General features: G+C 38.1%; 1 protein-coding gene across 5 annotated transcripts in view; it reads right to left on the bottom strand.

The window, feature by feature from the left end:
* Positions 1–15,601, bottom strand: part of LOC124633545 — a 45,234-nt gene extending 29,633 nt beyond the window's left edge. For 2 of the 5 annotated variants that reach the window (XM_047168807.1, XM_047168808.1), the window contains exons 1-3: positions 15,314–15,601; positions 14,633–14,738; positions 13,089–13,180 (exon numbers count right to left, since the gene is read on the bottom strand). In XM_047168807.1, coding sequence (XP_047024763.1) covers positions 13,089–13,180; positions 14,633–14,717 — 177 coding nt within the window. In that variant the 5' untranslated portion in view covers positions 14,718–14,738; positions 15,314–15,601. The remainder of the gene's footprint in view (positions 1–13,088; positions 13,181–14,632; positions 14,739–15,313) is intronic. The other 3 variants (XM_047168806.1, XM_047168810.1, XM_047168809.1) reach the window with 2 other exon arrangements.
* Between the last annotated feature and the right edge of the window lie 10,785 nt (positions 15,602–26,386).

Genomic DNA, 26,386 nt, shown 5'->3' with positions numbered 1-26,386 from the left:
TGGGTACATTTCTATAGTGTATACAGGGATAATCGTCGGTTTTGTGTCACCATTTCATTAAAGTTGTCTCAAAAGGGCTTCAGCGTGTTGGCTTCGGCCCCACGTTCGCCTCCCAAAAATCCGGGACTCTATAGTCCCGAGGTCTGGAAGAGACATAATAATAATAAAAACTTTATTTCGGACAAGTCCATATGAGCGATACAAGAAAACACAGATAAATACATACAAAACACAACACAATCACATAGTAGTATGTAGGCTTATCCAATGCCTCAGTAATGGTGAATCCCACCTATCTGTCAACACGTTCAGGATACTATTAGAACTGGTTCGCACTCGGTGTAACAATGAAGCGCATCGCTTTCTAATGATGGCATGAAACCCGTCAGTGTGCGCGTCTGCGAACATGCCCGAGGCACTACAATACCGGGGCAGCCCCAACAGTACCCTGAATGCGTTGTTGTATTGTACACGCAGGGCGCTGTACGTCGTCCGCGTATAGTTAACCCACAAGGAACACGTGTACATCGACTGGCAATAAGCTTTAAAAAGCGTCACCTTAACAGCGTCACTGCATCGTCTGAACCTGCGGGCCAACATATTGCTTCGGACCGCCAGCGCCCTACGTTCCCTCTCCATGTCTCTGTCATCTTTCAAGTCCTCTGAGACCCAGTGACCAAGATATTTAAAGTGAGACACCTGCTTCAACTCGCTACCACTTAGGGTGATAGGTACTGGGGTATAACTTTTATTACCGGCTTTAAATACAAGTATCTCACTTTTTCTTGAGTTGTATCTCAGTCCATGACCCTCTGCATACGTCTCACAAATTCGGAGTAACCTTTTCAATGCTGAGATTGAAGGACTCAGCAGCACCATGTCGTCCGCATAACTAATGTTATTAATACTAACTCCATCAATATGACACCCGACGCCAGTGCTGCTGAGTTCGCCAATAAGACCATTCATGTACAGGTTGAAGAGGCGCGGTGAGGTCAAGCCACCCTGCCTCACACCACAATCCAACCTGTACACATCTGATGCTGCCCCAGCCCACCGTACAATATTAGTTTGCCTATTGTACCAATACTTTAATATAGTTACAATCTCTTGCTCACAAGATGTCTCCCCATCCAATTTTTCCCATAGCTTCTTGTAGGACACAAGGTCGAATGCCCTTGACAGGTCCAAGAAACAAGCATAAACTGGTGTCTTTCTGTTTATTTTTTATCAGAATCTATTAAAATGAATTTTTAGCATTTTTTAACTTGAGGCATAAATTTTAGCGTATTGTTTTTCATAAAAAAAACTTTGAAGGTTCAGGAAATACATTGATTCGCCTCTATTCGGGCTAGTTTTTAGATATATTGTAGGTATAACTGTGTAGTTTGTAAAAATATACATATTGTTCAGCACACTTCAGTACAACATATTTTTTTCTTTTTTTTTCAGAACACGTTTACTCTATTTCAAGGGTAGCCTTTTTTGAAGAGTGGTTGAAACACACGAAGAATGATAAAAGGTCGCGTATTTATGACTATCTTTCTTCAAAATTTCACTTTGGTGATATTACTGAAAGCAGCCAAAGAGAAATAAAGTTGAAAATATCCAACTTTTCCACTAAGATTGGAGCCAAATGGTTGGCTTCGGGAAAATCGAAGGAGCGTTTTTTAATTACAAATAAGACTTGGCTGGATGAAGGAGACATACAGTTTACTGTGAGTTCTTTAGTCAGTTTACTGTCCCACAACCTTCGACATCAAGTGAGGCTGTGACATCTGCAGGAAGACCTCGCAAAGATTTCGAGGAATCGTCGTTTAAGACGAAGAAACGTCGAGTCGTAGATCTCGTAGAATCTCGAAGTGCCAGTGAATTAGTGACTGCTGCCGAAATAGCTATGCGTTCAGCAGGACAAAGAAAAGTTGCCCATGTGATTAGAGACATTAGTGAGAGCCCAGATAATATTATTAAGTCAAAAAATACCAGTTCCGTTAATCCTAGGCAGTTAAGTAGTGACGAAGCCTTAGCATACTATATAGATTCTAAGTCAACAACACATGCTTACAAACAAACTAGGAAGTGGTCCATAAAAGCAGGTCATAATGTGTTTCCGTCATATTTTAGTGTAGTAAAATCCAAACAGGCCTGTTACCCTGCAGAGGAGCACATTGCTATAACAGAAACTCGTGCTGAAATAAATTTGCAAGCCTTGTTAAATAAAACAGCGGAACGTCTAGTATTAGCACAGAATGAAGTTATCAACAGTGTCCTCCCAACAAGTTCAAAGTTTACACTTGTTAGTAAATGGGGATGTGATGGCAGTTCTGGGCACAGCACATACAAACAGAAATTTGAGAACAGTGAAGATACGGACGAATTTCTTTTCGTATTTTCTTTCGTTCCGCTTAAGTTATATGATGGGTCCAAAATTATTTGGCAAAATCCTCGACCTTCATCAACTATGTATTGTCGCCCAATCAAATTTATATTTGCTAAGGAAACGAACGACTTCACGTTAGCAGAGACAAATAGATTGTTGGAAGAAATTAATGCTCTTCTTCCAACACTTATCAACTTTGGTGATACTCAAATCTCTGTGAAACACGAACTTCTTCTGACAATGACAGACGGAAAGGTATGTAACGCCTTAACGGAAACTCGTTCATCTCAAAAGTGTTTCATCTGTGGTGCCACCCCCAAGACGATGAACGATGACCCCGCGAAGTTTAACAGCAATCAGGAACATTTTGGCTTTGGTTTATCTACACTTCATGCTTGGATTCGTTGCTTTGAATGCCTTTTACATATCAGCTACAAGTTGAATATTAAGAAATGGCAGGCTAGAAGCGACGAAGACAAAACTGATATCAAGGCTCGTTCCGAAGAAATCAGGTTAAAATTCAAGAACGAGATGGGACTCATTGTAGATAAACCAAAGCCAGGATTTGGTTCTTCCAATGATGGAAACACAGCCCGTCGCTTTTTTAAGAATGCTGAGATGAGCGCTCAAATCACAGGGTTAGATGTTACTATTATCAAACAGTTTGATGTTATTTTGAGGACATTGTCTTCTGGGTTCGAAATAAACTTGGTTGAATTTAACGAATTTTGTCTTGAAACTAGAAGACATTACCTTAGTCTCTATTCGTGGTACTATATGCCTGCTACTGTACATAAAATATTAGTACACAGTACTGAGGTCATCAAAGCGGCATTGCTTCCAATTGGGCAGCTTTCCGAAGAGGCTCAAGAAGCACGTAACAAAGATTGCCGCAGATTTAGGGAGTACAACACCCGCAAGTGCTCACGTGTTGCTACGAATAGAGACTTGCTCTCCATGTTAATAATAACATCTGACCCTTTTATCAATAGCCTTCGTGAGATTCCCCAAAAAAAGCCGGAAAAAATATGTGCAGAGGTATTAAAGTTAATTGTAAGCCCGACCATAGTAGCATCAAGACCGGAAACGTCATCATATTGTCGCACATTGCCACAAAATGATGACGATTCACCAGAAGATTTTGATGATGATTCTGATGATGATTCTGATGATTAGGTTTAGGTTAAGGTAATTTGTATATATATTTGACGCTTTTTAGTTGTTTGTTTTACTAGGATAGTTTTTGATTTTTATTGTAAATATGTATTGTAAATAACAATAAATAAAATTTGTATAGTAGGCAGTTATATTGTTTTTATATTATAAGTTAATTTGTATATTTAGTGCTATAGTATTGTTAGTTTATTATTTCTAAATATATTATTTTTGTTTTCATATATATATATTTTGTTTTTTATTACAAAATCATACCAAAAATTATTAATAATACCTCAATATGACTACTTATATATAAAAGCATCGTTAAATATTATAAAATAATATTGTCCACCTAGCATGTTCTACGCGGTACACTGTGCGACATCTAGACCGATGCACTTGAACGGATTTTTTTTCTTTTAGTATTTTAGAAGACGGTTTAAAAAGTGATGATTTTTAGTTTTACAATGTTTCTTCTTGACTGTTTATAATGTTTTCAGATACACCTTTTTTTTTCTTTTTTTTTTAACGATGTCAAAAATCATCAATGACCAATCCCGCTGTGGGTTAGCAGCGGTGAGGGAGTGTCAGACTCTTACTGACTAATAACCGTCGTGTTCCGTCGTAGGCCTTTTATGCACCAGGGCCGCGGTATGTCTTTCGAACAACCCGCAGCCTTTCAGATACACCTGAGTCATAACTATCAAGTGACATGCGCCTGAGCGTGAGTGTTATGTTACTGCCCTATCTATGCACGCTTACAGTAAAGTACCTAACCCTCGATTTTTCATCATCAATGAGACTATTTGGAAAGAGTACCCTTCAAATCCTAATCGGTTATCTTCTTCTTCTTCTTCTTTCGTGTCGATGACATGTCTTATAGTGAGACTACACTTTGTCAGCCCAATATGCCGCCACAGCGAGAGCACGGCCGGATGCACTCATGAGGTCCTGCCGCGAGCAAGTTTCAGGGCACAGTGGACATGTGATGAGGTGGGACATGGCATTTGCGAAGGTGTTTTTATAAATATGATATCCCACCAAAAACATTAAATGTAAAAAAAAGCCAATCCTCTACGCAATTCCTCCACCGTAAAAAGTTTTGAGATCGCATAGAAGCCAAGTCCTGTTCTACTTTATTTGTAATAATAAATCAATATTTTGTGACTATATCATAAAAAAAATTCGAAATTGTCGAATTTTTTAATCAAATAGCTTTTAGAATAAAAGAGATTTATTTCAGAGGTAGATGACGCTATCACATGAAATTATTTGATTTTTTTTTAAGTACTACTTATACTAAGCTATGTAACACTCGTTTCCCTTTATATGTAGCTAATAACCTATCTTGGTGCCAAATTTGAAGGTTCTAAGTTTGCTAGAAGTACCTTAGACTTTTGATGATCGGTCAGTGAGTCAGTGACAAAATGGTGTAACTTTGATCGCTCATAACTGGTAAACTATTTATTCAAATGTCTTGTAATTTTGAGACTGAGCTTGTTCTAATACTTACTCTTGGTCATCGAAAACCTAAACTCCTAGCTTTGTTCACATGGAAGATACAGGGGACTGAAATAGCCGCGAAACGCTTCGAGAAAAGATGGTACGGCCGTGCCCGCTTTGCTCGAGTCTTGGCTGGGGCACTGCCGTGCCCTCAGATTAATCCTTATCCAAATAAATACATTATTCATAACAAGTATTTTTAAAACAAAATTGCCCTTTACATCATTCGATTCAAATGAGTATCTTAGGAAATATTGTAATTTTAAAATAACAACTCAGCAAAATAATGATCGGTTAGTGAGCGCACGATGTGCACAGCCTTAACTAGGTCTAGGTACTGAACCGATTTGGAAAATTCTCTCTGTTCGGGAGCTACACTATCCCCGTGTAACATCGGCTATATTTTACCCGGGTACGGGAAGTCGTTCCCTCGGGACGCGAGTAAAACCGGGTAAAACGGGTAAAAGCGAAATACTATGCACTGATTAGGTAATTACGAAATCTCAGAAACTATAAACTCCTACAAACTTGAAGGGACGTTGGTTCTTTATAGAGGGACATGCATTAAGGAGGATCATCATCATCATCAGCCTATCGCAGTCCACCGCTGGACATAGGTCTCTCCAAGTGCACGCCACTGAGATCTATTTTCGGCCTCTATGAGCAGCACAAAAAGCATTAAGGAGGGATTTTACAAAAATCTATTCCTTATGGGGTTAAACGGGGGTTGATATTATAGTTCGCATGGAAGTCCTGTTTTAGAAGTGATGGTCTTAAAATTTGTAGTTAGCCTGCTTACAATAAAAAAAAATTGTACGCGGACGAAGTCGCGGGCGACCGCTAGTTTGTTAGATAATTTGAGTGGTTCGAGGGCGCGGGCGACTCCACCGCATGTCTAAAATAACTCGAAAGTAAGGAAGTGTGTGCAAGGTGCATGAAATGTTTATTGCATTCGGCGGTAGTGCCGGCGGGCGGCGCGCTCTCAAATAGACTGTTTACGTGGTCGCGCGCCAGGTGACGCGCACCATCCATATTGTGCGAATACATTAACGTGTCTATTCCTATTACTCCACATTGTGTACAACTCGTCTTTTCTATCATGATGGCGCGATTCCACCAGAATTGTTCGCAAACAAAAAATGTGTCGCGAGTCCACTACTAGCAGCAGTGCTAGTAGTAGTAGTAGTGCTAGCAGCAGTGCTAGTAGTAGTAGTAGTGCTAGCAGCAGTGCTAGTAGTGGGCTCGCGACTCGCGACACACGCGTGCAGTGCATGTGTCCGCGTCATACAAATGTATGGTTCGCATACAACATTGCAATTTTGCGGACATTTAAGTTAATCAAGACGGTTTTGTTACAGTGTTTGCGTCAGAATATTGCACAGTCACAGTGCCGCACGCTAAATGTTACAAAATGATACGAAAAAAAACTCGAACGATCATTTACTTTCCTATCAAAAGAAAAAGCCAAAATAATGTCATAAAGTAAAAGTAGCGGTCAAATTAGTTTGTTCAATGCTAAAGCAACAGCAAACCTAATAGGTAGATAAAATCGTGAAAAACTATATGTGAATAACTAACTACTAAACTATATATATATCGTATAAAGTCTGAAATTCCCAGCACCCCAGCATTGAGATGGCACGTAATTGACGTCAATCTTTCTCTTTGTGAAAGTAGGCCTGTGGTGCCCAGCAGTGGGACGACACAAAGACTGACGATGATGAGGATAGTAGAAACACGTGCGTAAACCGCGCTATCTGACAATTTATGACAGCCACAAAAAGCGTGTTTTCCGTGAACGAAAATGTCTAAACTATTTTAATGTAGGTGTTGATATAAAACATTATTGGCCTTACTACAAAAACTTTAACAACTGCTTTACACTTGTCTAAAAAAAATGTGTCTCCAAAATGAACCTTATGTCAACGTCATAATTTGACATTTTTTTAGACAAGTCTTAAACTGACGTTAAAAAGTTTTTGTGGTAAGACGGTATGTGTTTTAAGAATAGACGCCGGCGCCGTCACAGACTAAATAGGTGCCGTGTCCACAGCGCGTTCCTTAAAACAGTTTAATCATAAGGAGGCTGTCATTGTGTATTTTTATGACGATCATAAAGATACTGATTTTCAGTCTAGTTTGATTAAATCATTTTGATTTCTCAGGGTTTCCATTATCAGTTCCCGACCTGGTAACGATGGAACCCAACTGTCAGTATTTATTCTTTCATCCAACGGGCCGGGGCTGCAGGTGTACTCCGTATCTAGCATGAGACGAAATGATAACCCGGGTAATGTTCGCTAATGCAATAATATAATTCATGGCATATTGGATATTTACTACATCAATTGGGAAATGGAATTGTGCCAAAACAATACGGTGCAACAAGTAAAAATGTTGGTGCGTTTATATCTAAAGCGAAGCGCTGGGTGCATTCCCCGGCATCAGCGTCATCAGCACGCGCTGCCAGCGACCGCCACCAACGACAAATATACGCCGCGCTCTTCTCGATGAAGCTTCTATTTGATTGAACGACTTGCTCCTTCATCGGATGTTACATTTAATTGAATCACTAGGCCGAACATTGATTGAACAAGCGTCACTCAACGTCCATCTAGTCAGCGGATTGTAACATAGCACTTTGAAAAAAGCGGATATGAAATCAGTCAGGTGATTCAAAACTTCTTTTTCATACTGTGGCGCTATTATGGCATCAAATAGCTTGCACAGATGGCACTGTGTTGATGTTTTTTCAATAGGTTTTCTTTTTGAGAATTAAAAAAGTTCCTAAAAACAGTGCCAGATGGCGTTGTACCTACTACATGAATGAGCCTTTGCCAAGGTAAAAAAAATAACATTGCAAACCCCTTTTAAGCCGAGACCCAAGAAATTCAGACATCTGGACAAATTGTTTCCAAAACCTCTCGGGACATTCGGATAGTTATCTGACTGACTTTTTTTCTCCTTTTACTCCATTTTCATTCCCTATTTTAAACTTTTAACCGACTTCCCAAAAAGGAGGAGATTCTCATTTCGTCGGGATCTTTTCTTTATGTATGTTCACCTAGTTCATTACTCGAAGACGCCTGGACCGATTTGCAAATTTTGTTTTATTTGATATCCCAGTGTATACCTCCCAGATGGTCCCATAATCATCAGGTCAGATCGGATAGAAACCCTGAGAAATCGAGGGCACCTTCCGAAAATTGTAGGCATGCATAGGTTAAACACTTAACAATGAGGTGTACGTCTGATAACACTATGCAACAGTGAAGGTTTGAGCTGACCTGATGATGGAAACGAGAGAAGGTCGAGGGAACTCGACAACTGAATATCGACGCTTGAAAGGCAAAAATATCTAAGCGCCAGAAATTCCAAAAATGAGTTATATATGGATGGACCAATGGATTTGTATTTTTTTTCTGCGCCATTTAGTCTAATCGGTGTGCTTCTACGACGAGTTTTATGTCGCTTAGATATTGCGAAATTTATACCAAATCATGAATTTTGTGCTCACTAACCGACGCAAAAAAAGGGATTTTTAGGAAAGGACATTGTTCCGGCTCCATACATGTTCTGCCTAAGAACCGTTCGAATGGAAAGTGACTTCTATAAACTCTTAAAATTATATGGAATCCTATGAAATAAGTTTTCACGAACGGACACTTCAGGAAACTAAAATAATTACGAAAAATGTTAATATTTTGAGGTTATAAATAAAAAATAACCAAGCTTGCGTGAAATATCAGAGTAGTATTATCAAACTACACTATACAAAATATCAACAATACTATGTACAGCTCTATATGTTCTCTTCTAGATCCAGGAAAAGACTACTCTACTAGATACTAGGAAAAGAGATAGTAGGTACCTAGTAAGTTTAAGATAATTCTTTGACAATGATCATTTTATAAAGTTGCATTTTCTGTCTGCCCCTATGAATGCTTTAGATCTTTAAAACTACGCAATGGATTTGGGTGCGATTTTTTTTTAATAGATAGAGTAGGTCAAGAGTAGGGCTGCCATCTCGAATTTCGCCAAACCCGGGCATAGATTAAAAAAACCCGGACATTTGGCGTAAATAGCATTTTTTCCCCGGACGAGACCGAAAATAATAAGTAAAAAAACAAGACCTCATTTTCATATTATTTTTTTAATTTCACACAATGGTCCGGGTTTTCCCCGGACACTTCTTCAAAATCCGCCCGGACGGCCCCCGGACGGGCTCCAAACGAGGACAAATCCGGGGAAACCCGGACGGATGGCAGCCCTAGTCAAGAGGAAGGTTTACACCAAGGTTTTACATTGCCACCGTGCGAAGACGGGGCTTGTGACTAGTTTTCATAAATGCTTAGAATTTTTATGAAAAACAACTACCTAAACGCTTTTGCTTTCAACGTTACGTTTCTTAATATATAGTGAATCCACTTTGGATTTGTGATAAAACGCATAAGTATCCAAAATGGAAGAGTTCCATTCACCACAATTCATAAAATATCGATATTATTACGATGGAGAATTATTTATTTAAATGATTGTTACTACTTTTATATTAGACAGTTACCTAGCTATCTACATGCCATAAGGCGGGAATCGAACCCGCGGTCTATTACCAAGAAGGCACAGACCATACTAAAAATGTCATTACCACACAAAATAATTTAACAGGAGGTTTTCGAGGATGTGCAATAAAAACAATATTTATATTCAATTAAAGGTTTTTAATCATCAATATTTCTCAATAATATATTATCTAAGAACTGAGCTTTGGTATCTCGCCCAGCTTAAGTACCAGATAATAGTCATTATGTGGGCACAACAGCCCACTGTTCTACGCCCAACGATACAATTGCAACAGAAATGCCTGATGGTAGGAGCTTCTTACAAAGTACACAATTGCGTCCAACAGTGCATTGCATCTTATTATGATCGACTGCTTCAGACCAACACGTCGTACATATAAGGTCATGAGCGTCAACCTGTAATAAATAAATACAATAAAACAAGTAAATGTCAAGTAACTTGCAATTGTGGCAATTGATTTGAAATCCGAGAAATTGTGTGCTTATGAAAACATAAGTTAGTATAGGTAGTAACATTCTTATCAAAATTAGAAAAACACTTTCGTAGACCACTTACCATACGGGGAACAGTCCATTGTTGTATGCAACGAAGTATATCTTCGTTTTCTAATACCAAAGAACCTCCAGCAGATCCACAATTTATAGAATATACTATATTCTGCATCCATTGTTGTAATTATAATACAACTAAATTCGATCACAGACAGAGAAATATCTGAAAATGCCAGGAAAATCCAGTCCTTTACACACAGCCGAGTCTACCAAGTACGCAATCTAATCGGAGTCCGTAATCAAGCCAAAGTTGTTACAATAAAACCATGAAACGCATAGAAAATCACAAAAGAAACGATAGTCGCAAAGAAATCAAACCATTGACATATATTCTAATCAAACTGACTACTAGCAAACTGACTGAAGTACACCAGTGCTGCCAATTACGAAAACTATAATCCTACTCGAATGCCAAGCTAGAAATTCGCGATTTCGCTTAAAACATATAGAATACTAGTTTTTTCTAGCTAGTCAGTTTAGGTATTTAAATAAATAAAGCGTTACCAACTAATTTTAATAACCGACTTCGGAAAGGAGGTTCTCAATTCGATCCGTATTTACCGAAATCGCGAAAACTTCCGAAACTGGCAGCACTGGCTGACGGAAACATTTTATAAGGCATCAATAATTGTGACCCAACTTTTTATTTGGAATTTATTTATTTGAAGTGTCCGTGGAATACTAAAATATGTTTCAAACAATATAAAAATAAATGAAAATTATAGTATAATTAATATTCACATCGGTTTTTAGGCCAAAATTGAACAATGTCCTTTAGACTTAGGAAAATTAAAATATTGAAAATATCTACTTAGTCTATTTTTCATGTTTTTAATTTTTTACTCGTTTGGACTTTGTTATTTTCACTTGTTCGAAAATTTCTTTACGTAAACGCTTAGTAGATTCTACCCGTAAAAAGTATTTGTGAATCGTACTTACAGTGTATTTAACTTGATGCCATTATTTTTCGAAAGTGCAATTTGTATAATTTTACTCATATTAATATGTAATATTATTGGCGCTTAGATGCTTTTACTTATTTGACTTGATAACTTTTGTTATTAACTATGTCGGTTAGATAATTTTATTTATTTCTTTTTTTAAGATTGATTTTCAATAAAAAATACCTATATTTAACAAAGTTTACGTTCATTTATGATCCCACACGTTAAAAAAGTGCTTTATATTTAAATATTGTCGCCTACGAACTAAGATTTACATTCATTCTATGAAAGAGATTTAGTATAAATAACATTTAGATAACTTACCGTGTTTTATTTTATAAACTCTTAGATAATTTAGATAAATACTCTTGTCTATAAATTCTTAAGTATTTGTATTTATTTACTTTTGCCTGTTATTTCTAAAATCTTTATCAATAGCTTAAATAATTTTACATGTTGCTCCAAACTTATCAGATGCAATTTAAATAATGTTACTTGTTTGTACATAACCTTCAGTGATAGCTTGGATAGTTTTACCTGTTTATCAAATGAGGATTTTTTTATCTAAGCGACGTAAACTGCTTTTTATTCGAGAGCTACAAGGCTTATTTTAATATCAAAAATAGCTATAAAAATTAAGTATATATGTATGTTAACAGCATCAAAATCCGTCTATATTGTAATTTTTAATATTTTTTTTGCAAATTTTTTTAACTTCAAATCACTCTCCTGTAAAGTTCATTCAATGTCGCTTAGTAATTGTTGCCTTTCAAGCGTCGATATGTAAACTACCTCGAGTTTGGGCTTACATTATTTGTAATGACGAGACCTTTGTAACAGTGAAGGTTTGGGGCTGACCTGATGATGGAGACCCGAGAAGGTCGAAGGAACTCGACATCCGAATATGTAAACTACCTCGTGTTTGGGCTTATATTATTCGTATTGATGAGTACTTTCCACTTACATAGTGGATAGTGACAACTATGCTTGTCACTGAAAGGCCAAAAATAAAATAAATAGTTACAAAAAAATAACCGACTCCCAAAAACACTGAAATACAAAAAAACTATTCTAAGCTGCATCGGCCTTGAAGTCGGTGGTGAAATAAACATATCCATTAGACACCTAATTCTAGGCTGATGCACCTTTTTTTTTTTTTTTTTGAGGCCATGTGCTTTCATGGGCTTCGGAACGCGCCACCTTCAGGCTCCCAAGTCACGGTGGGGGGGTTACCATCGGCGTCGAGAGGGCGATGAAATACCTGGGACTCGTCCTCGACGGCCGGTGGAACTTCGTCGAGCATTTCCGACGTTTGGGCCCCAAACTGGAGAAGGCAGGTGCTGCATTCAAGCGGCTCCTGCCCAACCTGGGAGGCTGATGCACCTAAGAATAGCTTTTTCTTGATTTTCAGTGTTTTTTTTTTTATTATTAATAACAAAAACGTTTAGTAATACGACCTGACAATAAATGACGTTGATAAGATATGACGTTCCGTTCCCATTCACGTACCATCAGGTCAGCGCCATCTAGCATCAGCTAGAAAAATAATTAAATAAAATAAAAACAAAATGACCGATTTTATTATCAAATCTTTTTTGTTTGCGATTCTCTTCTCGATCCTTGCATGCTATACTATCATTATACGTATCAATACATACCATAAACTGTAATACCTACTAATTTTAAAAAGAGAAACCATTGAGTTTCTTGTCCGTTCTTCTCCACAGAAAGCTAACTGAATTGGGCAAGAGAAGTTTTGGAATGGGCAAGAACCAAACATATTTTTGTCGATCATAAGTGCTTATAAAAGCCTAAATGAAATAAAATGATCTTACTTTGTCTTCGTTCAATCAAATAGCAACTTCAACCAATGACTAGGACACACACACTGCTCTCACGACAATAATTTAGAGAGTGGTAATAGCACAGTGGTAGTAAGGCTAATTATCTGAGCAGGGCGGTACTCACCGGCGCGCAGCTAGTGATGCCGCCGCCGCCGTAGAAAAACTCCCGCTGGTACACCACGATGGCGGTGTGCCACACGCCCTCGATCTGCCGACCTGCAAAGTCACCATAAAGTACATCTTATTAGTCACTTTAACTTCATTGAAGTCTATAGCCCAGCGCACACAGCTGGTGGGGCGGCAGAACGCGCGGGCGGATCCACGGTCTTCGAGCGGCGCCAAGAGCCCCTGAGAGCCTTCGAGCGCAGAGGAGCGCGGCGGCGCGCAGCTAGTTCGAGCGCGGTCATTTAGTGCTAATCGATACGTTGCACAGCCACGCTGCCTCCCCCCCCCCCCCTCTCAGCGCCAGTGTGAGCGCGGGCCGACACTCACTTGTTTACTTCGCCTATTGGGTGACAGCTATGCCATAACACATAGTGACCCACTTACAACTCGAAGAGCAGTCATCGAGTATGTTTCAAGGACTTTCTATATATACCTACATCATTCGTTGTTCAACAACAGGTTCTTTTGTGTGATTGGAAAAATGTTTTGTATGTAGGTACTTACTCTTTAACTAAAATAACATGATTTCGCTACCTGTTTCACCTGGGTTTGGTTATATTTGTTTGGTATTTTATAAATGTGTTCTACTCATATGCATGTGAATAGCTTTTTCTCGCGGTTTTAATAACTTCAGGATAAACATAGGAAGGTTTGAGTGTGTAATATTATTAGTGTGATTTAGAAGATTAAGTAACAGCCTAACAGCATGTTGTTTTGAATTTTATATGATGTCCTCCTTGCCAATTATCTGTCCATGTAAAAAAAGAGATTTGGAAATTGTGCAGGACATACAGACGTATTAAAGTGCACAAACTCTTGCGCTGACACAAGTGCACTCACTATTGCTTCTTATATTCTCGCATAGTCCGATGGGATGGCAATACAACACGACCGGAGAGACATCAAGGCTACTACACACATGCCGGCGGCAATGCCGCCGGTTTCATGCCGAGCGGCTATGCCTATTGTGAAAGTTTCTAAAACTCACAATGCGACTTTGGCCTGACCCAGGAATCGAACCTGAAACCTAGTGAAGGGAGGGCATTTTGGGGACTGTCTTTTGTAAATATCTGACATTAAGAAATTCCTGTTTTGCAGTCAAGTCTAAATAAAGATTTTTGATTTTGTGCACAGCCACGTTTGCAACAGCTAGCTAGAACAAGGTGGTGCTCATTTATACATATACAAACCCACTGCCTGTTTCTTGTTTCTCGCTGAATGTCCTACATCCCAGGGATTCAGATTGATGAATGTAATGTTGATACAACCAATTTGCTCATGTGAACAGGCACTCTATTTAATTCTAGTATTTACAAAACAATAAGTTTTCATGATGATCATATTATGATACTAAGCAAAAGTAATTTTTTAAAGCACTCAATTAGGCATTTTTAATTAAATACTGATAATAAAATTATAACAAGCAGTTTCATTCAGTTAAACATATATGGCTAACTACATCATTGTATTTCAAAACACTTCCAAGTTGATATGTATGCTTACCTAATATTGTGGGAGACAACAACGAAGCAAGCCCATTAGTGAGATCATAGATGTAGAGCTCCACGGGAGTGCCCTGCTCAGCCATGGCGCCCACTTCACTGGCTCACTTTAAAGCAATATGTAAACACTTGTTAAAGCACAAGTTATTGCAATATTTTCAAGCACTGCACTTCTTGCCTAACAACTTAATTTCTTATTAAGAAATTATTGTATTGTAAGACTATAAGATACAAGACCGAGCTTATGATAATTATAGTAAATCAGTTAATGACTATGAATCATTAAAAATGAGCAAAGAACGCGGCAAGCGTGTACGGCGGTGCAGCAATGCAGCGACGCGAGGCGACTCTCTCGGCGGAACGCTCGGCTCACGAGACTCGAGTTCGTCCACTCGCCGCATGCGCCGACTGGCCGACTGCCGACTGCCCACCACAAATATCATTTATAAATAACACCGCCAACACAATCATACAACACGGCATTCCGGATCGTCCACACAGGTAGCTGCACATGTCACCCACTCACTATACCATACTTAATTCTGTGTAAACAGCACTACAACATCAATAATAGATCCTTGTTGCGCGCTTACGTGATCGTGCCTCAATCAATACTCAAAGCAAAATTCGCTTAAATTTGAAGCAAAGGATGATTTCGTGTTAAATATAACTACCTTCTCACCTTTCATAAATATATTTTCTTTCCTTTAACTACCTAGGTAATGGTGGTACTTCGAATATTTTTTCTGCTCTCGTGCCGGCTGTTTCTTGTTTTCTGAGAAAAGAGACAACAATGTCCCTACACTGGGTAATATTTGAGATGTACGAGTGGTTGTTGTGAGAGGAAGCTGATTCAGATATTGTATATGGGTCTGCGATTACGATTTGTATTTTTTATTTACGGAGCAGAAAACGCAGGACACGGTGATTTGTTGTTTATCGAATTTTGACATTGACATTTGTTTTAGTATAGTATTGTCATGTTTTGATATAAGGTTCACGTACAATATAACATTTTCATCAGACCTCATTGGATCAGCTTCACGTCTTCATTTGATTTTGACATTTGATTAATTCATTTCCTTGTTGTTGTGTTGTGTTGTTGTACGTCATCGAGCTTAGAATTATAAGGAGACGCCGTTTTGATATTGACGTATCTATAGTTATATAAATATGAAACAAACTATGCAACATAGTTCTGTCTCACTCTTTCTAAGCAGATAAGTGTATTTGAAAACAGGGACAACAATATTTTTGTGATTGCGTAAAATGGTGACATTTACTTTTGAAATCCTTCTGCGTGCCATATCTGGCCATATATGTTATGGTAGTTGTGCTGTCAAATAGGTGCTCTTCGTGACTTATTTTTGCTATTTTATAGAATATCACTCGTGTTTACTTTTAAGACTTTACTATTTCAATAGTGAAATAATCAACGAATATGCCTATGTGTTGTATTGTGAAGTGTGGTGCTAGGAAGCACCAAAATCAAGCTGGATTGTCTTTACACAGGTTAGGAACCTATTTTTGCTAGAAACTACATAAAATAATTCACATTTTATAAAAAATATGTTACGGGAACATGAATTGATGGTGAAAGTACTTATATTTTGGTTTATTTCTGTATAAAAACCTATATTTAGAAATAAATGTTGTTTACAATAACATGTTATATTGGCATAGTGTTGTGCAGTTGTCATAATAGTATCGATATAATATCCACTTAATAAGTCTGCTTTTACAAATTTTAACATCAGAACTTACTGTCCCTAAGACACTGAGCCCTCAGAGTTGTGTATTATTTTCAACAAAACATCAGTTAAAAACATTTTGATTAAAAAGGCGTATTATAAAATTTAGGATTTTAAAGACATATTTTATTGAAAATAATATGTTTTGCCTTTTTATTTTCACATGATGCTTCTACGGCGACCACGGGCACGGCAGTGCTTCCGCACAGACGAGCAAATCGGAATGCAAGTTGCAATGTTTGCTTGAGAACTTAGTTACCGAGTATAGATTTCGAATTGTATAAATATTTTTTTCTTAGCACTAAAATTGTTTTGTACAATCGATTAATACATAATTAGCTCCATTTGCATTATATAACTTTCTTATGAATAGCTTGAAAACGATTTTAAATTATTGTTTTTTTTTTAAGAGAGTATCCTTATGGCGTTTCTTGCGGATTCTTCTTCATAGGACCGAATCTTTGGCACCCTGCAACTAGTCTGACGTGAAAGAACTTTCATAGGGCTATTTGAAATAATAAATAATTACTTTGCCTGTTTATTTTTTTTTTCAAAGGTATCACCCTACTGAAATGACTCCTCCCATTTGGTTGATGTTGTTGAGGTTATTAGTATCAGTGAAGTTAATGTGATAGTTAGTTCTATGACGAAGAGATTATTTATACTCGGTTATTTTTATGCACCCAGTAAGACTCGTACATACTTCTAACTAGAATACAATATCGATATTTGTTGAATCCGGTAGCGGTACAACCCTAGTAATGGCAGCCATTTTAGTTACGACTGCAGACTGACAGTAGGTGTGCACGTTTTTTTCGTGACATTTCCTGTCCCTTTATTTATATGTCAATGTTGTACGTACACTGTCACCATCAGCTGTGTGTCAGTGTTTGGCATTGACATATATTCTAGCGATAGACAAGAACATCCATACAAATAATTTACCCGCTATGTCGTCTGTTGACATTTCGTTGACGTATTGTGACATGTAGTCATCCTCATTGATGTTAATTGCAGAAGTGTCGCTCGTATTTTGCCTACATTTTTCATTACTCAAAAAGTTTATATCTAAGTGTAATGTAATGTCATGTAATATATCAAAAACTTTATTTATATCTAATAGGCATGATGACAGTAATCAAAAATCATTAAAATAATATATTTATTAAATTAAACTTGAAGCTTGGAATATAAAACGCGCATTGTTTTCTTTATTAATAATGTGATTAATATGTATTTTTATAAAATAAAATTACGAAATAAGGCAATCCGCCATGATATCTTGAACACCAATCAGAGCTCATGACGTCATCTCTCAAAACAACTCGCGCGAAAGCGCGCGAACGTCACATTTCGTTATTGTGAACTTCCACTGCGATCGTTGTTTTTAATTAATTAATTGTTTATAACACGAGTTATGGAGCCCGGATTTATCAAGGCAAACAGCGCTAATTTGCCTAGAATTGATATCATAATGCTGGGAAAGTTTTTGGCATCAAATAAAGATTTTTGTTCAGCTGAATTTAGAAATGTTAAAACTTCCATGTAAGTATACTAGTTTAATTAAAAAACAATGAGAGATGAAACCTAACCTCGAAATAGTTATTTACATTATAAACTATGCTAGAATCTAGAGAACTATGTAATAACTTACATCAAAGTGATCTTCACAAAAATAAAGTTGTACCCTGGGCAATATTGCTTTTGAATCTCGCCTTGCAAGTTTAAGCCACTTGTTTCGTATTTTTTTATTGTGAGGAACGTACACAAATAACTTATCAGGAGTTGTTTTGGATGTGTTCTTACACTGGGGGACCCCACAACACCTATGCCTTTTCGAATTCATATTTAATAACACAAAAAACTTAACTATTGCACGAGCGTAATTGTTTACTTGCGTCTTGTAATTTCAGTCGTGACGTCACAAGTGACGACATGACACTGACAAGCGTTTTCGCGCCGGATTCAAAGTGGACAGAGAAAAATGCAATTGTTTGATAAAAAAAACTTCGCATTTTCTTAAAATTAATAATTTTTCATATAAAATAGACGTATACCTACATCATACAAAGGAATTTAAAAATTTGTCATCATGCCTATTGAATGCAAAATCATGTAATATATTAAAACCAGGAACTTATTTTTAGGGTTTTTAATATTAATTACGATGTTTTTTTTCTTAAGAGGGCTATCACAAATTTTCGCGAATTTAATTATTTTTTCTTGAAAGTAAGAACATACCATGACAAAGTGAAGTCTGTTTTCATTGATATTTTACCTACTGCTAGTTTTATGGCACATCTGTTTCTGCACGATTTTCTTAATCCATAATTCAAGATGGCGGGCGGGAACAAATTAATGCATATTTGTAAAATTGAAGTGTAAATGAAAAGTATGATATACAAGCGTTGTAATAGCATGAACAGCGTGTAATTTTACTAACTTGACTCTCGAATAGTTTATATGTGTAAGTTTATACCTTGATATGTATTTTCTATTTTTTATTTGTAGTTTCATAGACATCCATCTGACGCAGGTGTCAAAATCGCTCTGATTTGCCATTTTGGGCACTGCATAGTCTGCAGTGCAGTTCAGTGTGGTAAGCTTTTTGTTCGGAACGTTCTATCTAGTACGTAGTACATATATATCGATGGTGTTTGGCCATATACATATAGTAAACAGGACTGCGCACTTATACCCAAAAAACGAGCCAAGTGAAACAGTTTGTACGGCATTTTTTTATGCTGGCAAGGTGTTAGAACGAGTCATGCGGCCTCCGTTATAACTATCCCTCTCGGCTCGGATTTGCCTCTGTGTATTATGCAATCAATTTAGTAACTTATTTCGTTGGAATAGAGTTCATTTTCATAAATATATATTTTGATAACGCGCAATCTTGTTTAGTAAAACATCTATGGTGTTTGGCATAGATGTAATATGCCAGCATAAAAAAAATTTATGATCAACAGGGGCCCGATACTCCTAATGCCATCAAAAATCACCAAAATAGCAGACCAATCGCAAACCAATCGAATGTCGTTGGAATACGATTGGTCTTATAATAGTAGCAGAATGCCCGATGTGGTTAAAACTGCTATTGTGATCATATTGCGATTCGATTTCTATTCGATTTTCACATTATTAACTTAGGAGAATCGGGCCCTAAGCTGTATCTCATGAACCGTGATAGTTAAGGTGTCTGCCCACTATCCCGTAGCATACCATGACCGTACTAGGACCGTTTCAGACAAAAAACTATTCTTTGTATTGAGAAGTATCAGACTATGCCCACTAGACCGTTCCGTCACCGGCCGACACCGTAGAGTGCCATGTACGGGCCGTCAACTATTCGTCGGAGGGAATATTTTGCGGTATGTTCCCACTAGTTCTACTGCTTAGTTCTACCGTAGAACTAATGGGAACTTTTTTCCCACTAGTTCTACTATATGAGATGTAACAAAATAGTAGAACTAGTGGGAATTATGGTTTTTATTGGTATTCCCACTAGTTCCACTGAACATTGGCAGTAGAACTAATGGGACATTTTGTTCTACTATAGTCTGTTTTTTAATCTCGTAGACTAAATTGACACTTGCAAAATGTCAAACTTTCTAATAATTTTGCTAGCTCTGTGGTGCAGTGTTGTACTTACGATACCGGTTCGTTGAATCGTAACTTTTTATCTATAATAGACGAATTTAATATTCATTCAAAGTTTTATATTTAAAATTCACGTACGTACACATGGCTGTACGACGTGCTACAAACTGCCAGGGATATCTGACCACGCAAAGCCATGCGTAATCATCAAGGATAAGCCCATTATTTCAGGATGACTTATTGTAAAAAGTTACGATTCAACGAACCGGTATCGTAAGTACAACACTGCACCACAGAGCTAGCAAAATTATTAGAAAGTTTGACATTTTGCAAGTGTCAATTTAGTCTACGAGATTAAAAAACAGACTATAGACAGAAGAAGTACAGTCGACGGCCTGGGTGACATCTCGCCGTGTCCGGTAATCTGTAGTTGAGATTTTTTCAGAGCTCAAAATCGATAGCAGTCAGAAAAACTTAGATTTTTTTCATAACATTCAGCAAAAATCAAATGTTTTTCTTTATAAAAGTACCAGGGCAGCAGAAATAAAGAGGAGCTAGTTAATCTTTTTGTTCATCTAATTTTATAACACCTCTGTGGTGTTGTTTAAAAATCAGACATTGATATTCATTTTCAATACTACATTACATTATACAAAATTATACAAAAAATATTTGCTGATTGACTATTTGAATTGCAGCCCTATGATTAAGACAAAAAAAAAACAAATAAAAATAATAGTTTAAAAACACGCTTTAAAAAATTACAAAAAAAAAAAATTAAATGTCTGTTGAACACTTGTCAAAAAAAATTACAAATTATGACGTTGAACTAAGGTCCCTTTTGTAGCCACACTTTACGTAGACAAGTGTTCAACAGATGTTTAACTTTTGGTAATAAGACTATTAGTTTCCATCACAACACTCACATCAAACTAACTTTTTAAAGCGTGTTGTTTTTTTATCAATGTCTGATTTTTAAACACCACCCTAGAGGTGTTATAAAATTAGATGAACAAAAAAGATTTACTAGCTCCTCTTAATTTCTGCTGTCCTAGTACTTTTCTAAAAAAAAACATTTGTTTTTTGTTGAAATTCATGAAAAGAATCTAAATTATTCTGACTGCTATATTGAGCTCTGAAAAAATCACAACTATCGGCCGTCGACTGTACTTCTTCTGTCTAGTAGAACAAAATTATGTCCCATTAGTTCTACTGCCAATGTTCAGTGGAACTAGTGGGAATACCAATAAAAACCATAATTCCCACTAGTTCTACTATTTTGTTACATCTCATATAGTAGAACTAGTGGGAAAAAAGTTCCCATTAGTTCTACGGTAGAACTAAGCAGTAAAACTAGTGGGAACAAACCTATTTTGCCGGTGCGGATACGCTACGTGCATGGCACGCGACGCTGCCAGACCGCTGCGCGCAGGTGGCTACACGGTGACTGAGCCCCCGAGTCCAGTGTTTTTTGCAATAATTGCCAGTTGTTCAATCGTTCGTTTCCTTATAGCCATAACTATTTCAATATTTCACCACTTTAACGCGTCTACGCATCACTGATATTTGTACGAGAACGAACCGATGCTTTACCACTGTATATTGAAAGAATTCCTGCTGTGTTACATACGGGCATCATACAGATTAAATACCGGTTGTAAACGGGTTCAGAACGCTGTCGGCCCGCTTCAGTGGGCGAAATAGAGCGTATCGGATTACTTTCCGTGCCGTGCCGGATACGTTCCTAGCACGGTCATGGTATGCTACGGGATAGTGGGCAGACACCTTTAGAGTTGACATTTTCACAGATGATGTACCTATTTCTGTTGCCGCCATAACAACAAATACTGAAAACTAGAATTAGGAATTAAATATTTTGGGGGCTCCCATACAACAAACGTGATTTTTTTGCTCGATATCAACTAGTAGGTAAAAAGGTAAAAAGTCGTGGCCTAGTGGGTAAAGAAACAACCTCTCAAGTATGAGGGCGCGGGTTTGATTCCAGGTCAGGCAAGAACCAATGCAACTTTTCTAAGTATGTATGTACTTTCGTCGTTCGGCACTGTGTAAGGACGCCACTGTGCAAATTTGCTCCGTAATTATTTCAAAAAAAGTAGTTCAAAGTTACCAATCAGTAAATATCTTACTACACTACGTTAGTTAAGTTTGTTAAGAAAACAGTCTTAAAAACCCCATCTTAATAACTAAAGTATTGCCGAAGATATAGCAAAATCAATCCACCAAAAAATCATAATTCACCGCCGTTTAAACAACAACCGTGACTCATTCGCCGCGTCGTCGCTGCCCGCTGCCCGCTACCCGCTGACCTCTGCGTGCAGGTGTGCGCCACCCCGCCTCCCACGCCTCCCGCGCCTCACCAGTGTCACCTGTGTCGCCTGCGCTGTCGTCGTTTGTTTACTTTCTTCAGAATGAATGTGAATTGCGATGCTTGCGGTAAGAAAATCTCAAATAAATATTTTATGGGTTGCGTAAAATGTAAAGGAGCATATGACTTGGAGTGTGTTAATATAACGAAATTATCCTGGGAAAAATTCAACATTAAGTTTAAACAATCTTGGCTCTGCCCTAACTGCGTATGCTCGCAGCCCAAGATAGATAACACTAGAACTCCTGCCCGGACTCTCAATATTGACGACTACCCTACTCTAAATATTGACGAGTCGTCCTGTGAAAATGTAAATATGACGAGAGGAACGCGGGGGTCAGCTATGCTAGATTCTGAAACATCTGTTGTTGAGTTGTTGAATGAAATTAGGGAACTGAGACAAGAAATAAAAGACTTGAAGCAAAACAGTAATGACATATGTTTGCTGAGGCAAGACGTGCAGGACATTAAAGCTGAGCTTGCTAATCTCTCCCCGAACTTCTCACAACATGTTGCTAAGTTCAATAGCATACTTGAAGCCAAGGACCAGGAAATAAAAAGTCTGAAGCTAACAATATCCCAGTTTCAAACTACCCTAAACGTCTTAGAACAATCCTCGTTGAGAAATGAAATTGAAGTATGTGGTGTTCCCGAGCAAAATGCTGAAAACCTGACACACATCCTGATGACGATGTCTCAGAAACTGAATGTGGAATTACAAGAGACCGATATCGACGTTATCTCGAGGGCTGGTCCAAGACCTAAAATTGGAAATGACTCGACTATGTCCCGTCCTATTGTGGTAAAATTAATTAGGAAGGCAAAGCGAGACGAGTTGCTGAGAGCTGCAAAATCCAGGAAAAACCTAACTTCGGAAAACATCGTGAACACTAGTCCTTCGAACATCTATCTGAATGAAAGAGTTACCAAAGAAAAAAGGCTATTATTTCGTGAAGCCAGAGCAAGAACTCGGACGTATGGATTTCGTTTTTGTTGGATACGTGATGGAAATATATATATCAGGAAAAATGAGAGCGGACCAAGTGGTCAATTTCCTGCGATACGTATTCAATCTATGGAGGATCTGGATAAACTCGTTGGTTCCAGTACGTCTTCGGCTAATTCAGATAACTCTGATTAAATTTGATATTGTTTCTATTATTATTAAATTCTCGGATTTTTTGGCTAATTCTGATATTGTTACTATAAAGTCATTTATTTATTTAGAACACATAATTTACATTTTTAAATATTAAATATAAAAATAAAAAACATTTAAAAATATAAAAAATAGGTTGCCACCGATATCGGGCACAGGGTCCAAGGTACCGGTGGTTAGGGTCCCAGAGACAGAAACCTCCTCACAATACGTGCCGTATCAAGGAGTACTGCCTTCTGAATCAGTCCCTTGATCCAGCCGCCCAACGAGAGCCTCCTGAGGTGTTCGTCGAGGCTCTTGGCTATTAAACCATTGGCCGTAACGACAATCGGCACAACAACAGCCGTGTCGACACTCCACATGGCGACAACCTCGTGCGCTAAGTCGAGATACTTTATTTGTTTCTCTTTCTCAGCTTTCACAAGGTTCTCGTCATGCGGAACGGCGACATCGACTATCATCGCGCGGCGCGCTAATCGATCTATCACCACAATATCAGGCTTATTGGCTACAATAGTCCTGTCAGTGATGATAGATCGATCCCAGTACAACGTGACATGGTCCTTTTCGAGAACTGGGTCGGGCGCATACTTGTAGTACGGTACCTCAAGGTCTACAAGGTTGTATTGCAGAGCAAGCTGCTGGTGGATGATCTTGGCCACTTGGTTATGTCTGTGCAAATATTCACCATTAGCCAAACGAGAACAACCAGATATAATATGTCTGATCAGCCCCGGATCTTCAATTTCTTTTAGGCGGGGCAAAATCTGCAAAATGCCGCCCCGCCTACCTACTTATGTTTATTTTCACCTTTATCATCCATATAATTTTAGCTATCAATATGTAGGCAGGCAAGGCCGTCTCTAGCTCATGTAGCGCCTGGTTGCAATCATCACCCAAGCGCCATCTATGTATTGAAGTACTTAGAGTAGTTACAAGGAATATAAATAAGAACGTTCGAATGAAGTGCACTATTTGGTAGGTAAAGGATTTCAAAAAATTTGTCCAATTCATTGTAGGCTCAAACTGTTGGCGGTCTAAGTTATGAAAGTCGAGACAGAACGATGTAATTGTAAAAAGCAGCGCGAGCGAAGCGAGCGCGCAAATTTTTTAATTTGGGACACAAAAAGTTAATTAGTTTAAAAAAGCGCTGTAACAAGCAGCAAGCAAACTTTTTTGTTTTTGAGGACTCCATAAATATATATTTTTTACTACATTTGACCAGTGGCGGCGTAGCATCGGGTGGCACCCGGGGCGGACTACTTATCGAGCATCCCCCACCTCCCCAAAAAAAACGACAGAATATAATCACGTAGTAAAAAAAAACCTACAGTGAGCCCCAGAAATGTTCGAGATGTAGGACACAAAAGATCCCAATTAAAAAAAAAAAAACGGTAAATGAATCCGCGAGCATAGCGAGTGCGAAATTTTTGAGTTTGTTAACACAAAAGTACCCAAACAAGTTTGAAAAAAAGCACTGCACAGTCACGTGAAGAAGCCGCGAGCGTAGCGAGCGCGAAATTTTTGAGTTTTGGAACACAAAAGTACTCAAACAAGTTTGAAAAAAAAAACCACCGGAAAGTGAGGCAGCTGCGCAAAATTGTTTGGATGTGGAATACCAAAGTCCTCCACCTCCGCTTACAAATAGCGCCTAAACAACTTAAAAATAACCACTGTAAAGTGAATTTTTTTAATTGTTACTTTTGAGGACTGTAATTTAACTCTGAATTAAGCACAAATAAAAAAGAAACCGTGACTGAAGCGAGCGTCAGTTGTTTTTGCTACTTCGGTGCTTTAAATTTTTGTTAGATTGAGTACTCAAAAAGCAAGGGCAGAACAAAACAGAAATTAAGAAAGAACCGCGAGCGAAGCGAGCGGATTTTTTTTTTCTAACTTTGAGGAATTAATTTAAGTAGGGGTGACAGTCGGACTGAGAGGGGTGACCGCCTCGATATCTCGCGCATGCTCTGTCGTAGTTTTGTTTAAAATTTGAATATAAATAAAATGAAACAGTAAATGGTAGTGAACCTAGGCTTCACAGATAAGAATGTGACTTGTCCCTTCTGCCCGCGCCATCCTGGTCATGCAGATATGTGTCGACCAAGATGGCACCCCCCGAGATGTGGTACCCGGGTCACGCGCACACCCTGCACCATAGGTTAAGATGGCGCTGTAGGTACCTAACCATTACAGTAATCTGTGATGTAGGATTTAAAATAAAAATAAATATATGCGATAAGCGTTCCTGGCTCATAGATGATCGCAAATAATTTTTAATCAGTTTTAGTTTGCTAAAACTTCGCCTCGTGAATAATAAATGTTCGTGCAGTGGTGCAGGGTATCGCTCAAGTTGATATGGCCATCAAATTGCTGTACTTGTGCTATTATTTATTCCGTGGTCAAAGTTAAATAAATGATGAGTTATCCATCTATCTACAACTCTGAACCTACAACACGTTATCCATTGGTCTGTGAAGTGTGAATTTGGCAGCCGCCTGATTTTGCCGCCCCCTGAATTTGCCGCCCGGGGCACAGGCCCCGGCTTGCCCCCCCCTAGATCCGGGGCTGTGTCTGATAGACTCACCCGGATGGTGACATGCCCGACATATGTCAACCGTCCCGTCTTTCACGATATATCTCCGATAGTTATTCGTAAGGATTTGTTACTATAATTATTAAGTTCTCGGATTTTTTGGCTAATTTTGATATTGTTACTACTCCCAACGTATACGTCTGTCTAGATCAAGGATCATACTCAAGCCCTGGATGACACAAGGTTTACTAAAATGTTCTCTAGTAAAAGACAAACTTCACCAGGAAACTAAAAAATATCCCTTAAATGATATTAAATCTATAATT

Source organism: Helicoverpa zea, chromosome 9 (genome assembly GCF_022581195.2).
Source record: "Helicoverpa zea isolate HzStark_Cry1AcR chromosome 9, ilHelZeax1.1, whole genome shotgun sequence".
NCBI lineage: Eukaryota > Metazoa > Arthropoda > Insecta > Lepidoptera > Noctuidae > Helicoverpa > Helicoverpa zea.
The sequence above is the reverse complement of the archived record's forward strand: the minus strand, read 5'-3'. Positions and strand labels throughout refer to the sequence as shown.